The sequence below is a fragment of the Onychostoma macrolepis genome, chromosome 09 (assembly GCF_012432095.1).
Source record: "Onychostoma macrolepis isolate SWU-2019 chromosome 09, ASM1243209v1, whole genome shotgun sequence".
NCBI classification, from domain to species: domain Eukaryota; kingdom Metazoa; phylum Chordata; class Actinopteri; order Cypriniformes; family Cyprinidae; genus Onychostoma; species Onychostoma macrolepis.
In genome coordinates, this window is record NC_081163.1 from 23,671,472 (window position 1) to 23,675,190 (window position 3,719).

The 3,719-nt window shown below is 45.1% G+C and overlaps 1 protein-coding gene across 1 annotated transcript; it reads left to right on the forward strand.

Moving 5' to 3' along the window:
* The first annotated feature begins 1,088 nt into the window (after positions 1-1,088).
* On the forward strand, positions 1,089-2,973 carry LOC131547589 (uncharacterized). The gene is made up of 2 exons (XM_058788268.1): positions 1,089-1,548; positions 1,742-2,973. Exon 2 carries the CDS (start codon positions 1,798-1,800, stop codon positions 2,548-2,550), a length of 753 nt encoding a protein of 250 aa, XP_058644251.1. The 5' UTR covers positions 1,089-1,548; positions 1,742-1,797; the 3' UTR covers positions 2,551-2,973.
* The last annotated feature ends 746 nt before the right edge of the window (positions 2,974-3,719 follow it).

A 3,719-nucleotide genomic window follows, 5' to 3' on the forward strand; every position in this document is an offset into this window, starting at 1 on the left:
TCCTCAAAACAGTCTCTAAGTTCTTCTTTACTCTGATCTGTCCACAGCTGTATCTCTTTAGTCACTGGTTTCTCTTGTTTAAACTTAGCTCGGTATTTAGGTAACAGATGTATGATATTGTGATCTGATCTCCCCAAAGGAGGGCGACACACAGCCTTATATCCATCAACTATATTGCCAAAACATTTATCCAATATGCGTGTTGATCGCGTAGGACAGTCCACATACTGATGAAGGGTGGGCAAATAGCTTGATAGATCACATAAATTCATATCTCCAAGAATTAAAATTGGCTGATCAGATGAGTACTGTACTGCAGATAACATTCTGGTACAACCGCTACATATCTCGGACCATTTCTTCATTACATTTACACTACATTTTGCTACCCATGTGCCACCAACCCCCCTACTGGTTACTTTTAGACGAAACCTGCGCTCCCTTTCTCCTTCCCATCTTTCCTCTGTAGTATCCTCCTCTCTTCCCTCATCTACCCATTTCTCATCTCTGGATGTAAACGCAGCTACTGAAACTTTATGCTCTACCTTAACTTCTTGTCTAGACGACATTTGTCCTCTCTCCTCTAGGTCAGCACGGACTGCCCCTTCTAACCCCTGGTTATCTGATGTTATTCGTGAACATCGGACTAAACTCAGAGTGGCAGAGAGAAAATGGCACAAATCAAACAACCCGTCGGACCTGAGTAGGTATCAGTCTCTGCTCTCATCTTTCTCTGCTGATGTCCACACTGCCAAATCCTCACATTTCCACAACAAGATCAACAGCGCTCCAGACATGCGTAATCTCTTCAGAACATTTAATTCTCTCCTCTGTCCCCCTCCACCACCTCCCACCACTTCTATTACAGCTGATGACTTTGCTACTTTTTTTACAGACAAAACTAGATCGATCAGTGATCAGTTCTCACCTCCACGCACACAGGACCCCCAACCAACCACATCCACTGCTAAACCTCCCATCTTCTCCTTCTGTCCCCTGACGGAGGCTGAAGTATCAAACTTCTCCTCTCCAACCATCCTCCAACATGTCCTCTTGACCCAATCCCCTCACACCTTCTGCAAGCAATCTCTCCCACGCTCTTACCGACACTCACACACATCATCAACACATCCTTCCTCACAGGCATCTTCCCCACTGTGTTCAAGCAGGCTCGGGTAACCCCACTGCTCAAAAAACCTACATTAAACACTTCTCTTATAGAAAACTATAGACCTGTCTCTCTCCTTCCATTCATAGCGAAAACACTTGAACGTGTTGTCTTCAACCAGGTCTCATTGTTTCTTTCACAGAACAACAAACTGGACGCTAAACAGTCAGGTTTCAGGAGTGGCCATTCAACTGAGACTGCACTTCTCTCGGTCACTGAAGCCCTGCGAATTGCAAAAGCCCATTCCAAATCATCAGTCCTCATTCTGCTGGATCTATCTGCCGCGTTTGACACTGTCAATCATCAGATACTCCTCTCCACACTCTCATCACTGGGCATCGCTGGAATTCCACTTCGCTGGTTTGAATCCTATCTCACTGGTAGGTCTTTCAGGGTGGCCTGGGAGGAGGTATCCAAAGCACATACACTGGTCACTGGGGTTCCTCAGGGATCGGTTCTTGGACCCCTCCTCTTCTCCACATACACTACATCACTGGGTCCCATCATACAGGCACATGGATTCTCCTACCACTGCTATGCTGATGACACACAGCTCTATCTCTTTTCAACCAGATGATCCAACGGTAGCTGCAAGGATCTCAGGTTGCCTGGCGGACATCTCGGCATGGATGAAAGATCATCACCTCCAGCTCAACCTGGCAAAGACTGAGCTTCTTGTCTTTCCCGCCGCTCCGACTCTACAGCATGACTTCACGATCCAGTTAGGTTCATCAACAATTACCCCATCAACTTCGGTCAGAAATCTTGGTGTAATCTTTGATGACCAGCTGACCTTCAAAGACCACATTGCAAAGACTGCTCGATCTTGCAGGTTTGCACTACACAACATCAGAAAGATCAGGCCCTTTCTGACAGAGCATGCTGCACAACTTCTTGTCCAGGCCCTTGTCATTTCTAGGCTGGACTACTGCAATGCTCTTCTGGCTGGACTTCCATCAAACACAGTCAAACCTCTACAAATGATTCAGAATGCGGCGGCACGACTGGTCTTCAAGGAACCCAAAAGAGCCCATGTTACACCTCTCTTTATCTCATTGCATTGGCTACCAATCGCAGCTCGCATCAAGTTCAAGACACTGATGCTTGCTCATAGAACAACCACAGGCTCAGCACCCGCCTACATGCACTCACTATTAAGAATCTACATCCCCTCCAGAAGTCTGAGATCTGCTAGTGAGCGACGCCTCGTGATACCGTCACAAAGAGGCTCAAAATCACTCTCCAGAACATTCTCGTTCACCATTCCTTGCTGGTGGAATGATCTTCCCACCCATATTCGGAGTACTGGATCCCTGTCAATCTTCAAACAACAGCTGAAAACTCATCTCTTTCGACACTACTTGACTTCAACCTACACATAAAAAAAAAAATAAAAAAAAAACTCTTTCTCCTTATTTATTCCTTCCCTTGCTAGCTGGTACTTATTTAAACAATGCCTGAGACTTGGTGTTACAAGCACTTCGTTTGTCGGATTGCCTCTTCAAGATGAATCGCTTCATGTGTTCCCCAAATTGTAAGTCGCTTTGGATAAAAACGTCTGCAAAATGACTAAATGTAAATGTAATGAGCGAGTCAAAGCGTCATTATAACTCTCTGTTATTTTGTTTGCAGCTTCTTCGTTATTCGGGCCTGTGACATATGTTAAAATGACAGTAATCCGTCCAAATTCCCGGGGCAAATAAAAAGGTCTAAAAGACACTGACATGAGTTCATAGTCTGTGGTACATACTTGTTCATTAATCCGAAAATGCGTTGCCCATTTGTTATGCACAAAAAAGCACAGACCTCCTCCCACGGACTTACGAGATGTGACGTTGTCTCTGTCGGCTCTGATCATTGTATAGCCATTTAAAGCAATGTCCTGTATATCTTCTCTTAACCAAGTCTCTGTAAAACATAACAGATGACTTTGCCTAAAGTCTCTGTCATAGTTGATTTTAGCTGCCAATTCATCCATTTTATTCCTCAATGAACGCACATTTGATAAGGTGATTGAATAATAACATAAACGCATGAATTAAGGGGGGTTTAAAACCTCTTCTTTTAGTCCTTTGACGGACCCCTCCTCTTGATCCTCGTTTCTTAGGAAAACGCTCTTGATCATTTATCCTCGATTTCCTCACCAATTTGTAGCAGTCTTCTGGTAAATCAATTCACGACTTACAAAATCGAGACTGGGATAAGAGTAACAGAAGCTCCTCCCGCGTGTAGATGAGGACGCCAGCCACCACACTCGCGCCCGAGCCGGCCGCGACCACAAACACGACCAGGCACACCGCCAACCAAGCCAGAAACCAGCGAGTATTCATGTTTAGAAAACAACAATATTAAAAATAATAATAATAAAAAAAACAACAACAACAACTGTCGAACACGACAAAACAAAAAAATAGTAACAAACGCGTGAAGCACTGGGTCTGCAGCAGAGCCGCGCCCCGGAACCCAAACAATCGGAACCTAGTTTTCGCTGGGGATATGTCTCTGGGGGTCATCTGGGTGTCCTGGTCTCCGCTGACGATCAGGGCTGTAG

Excerpts from the sequence above, each read along its gene's own strand:
- LOC131547589 (XM_058788268.1), top strand. The coding sequence starts at position 1,798 with ATGAAAGATCATCACCTCCAGCTCAACCTGGCAAAGACTGAGCTTCTT.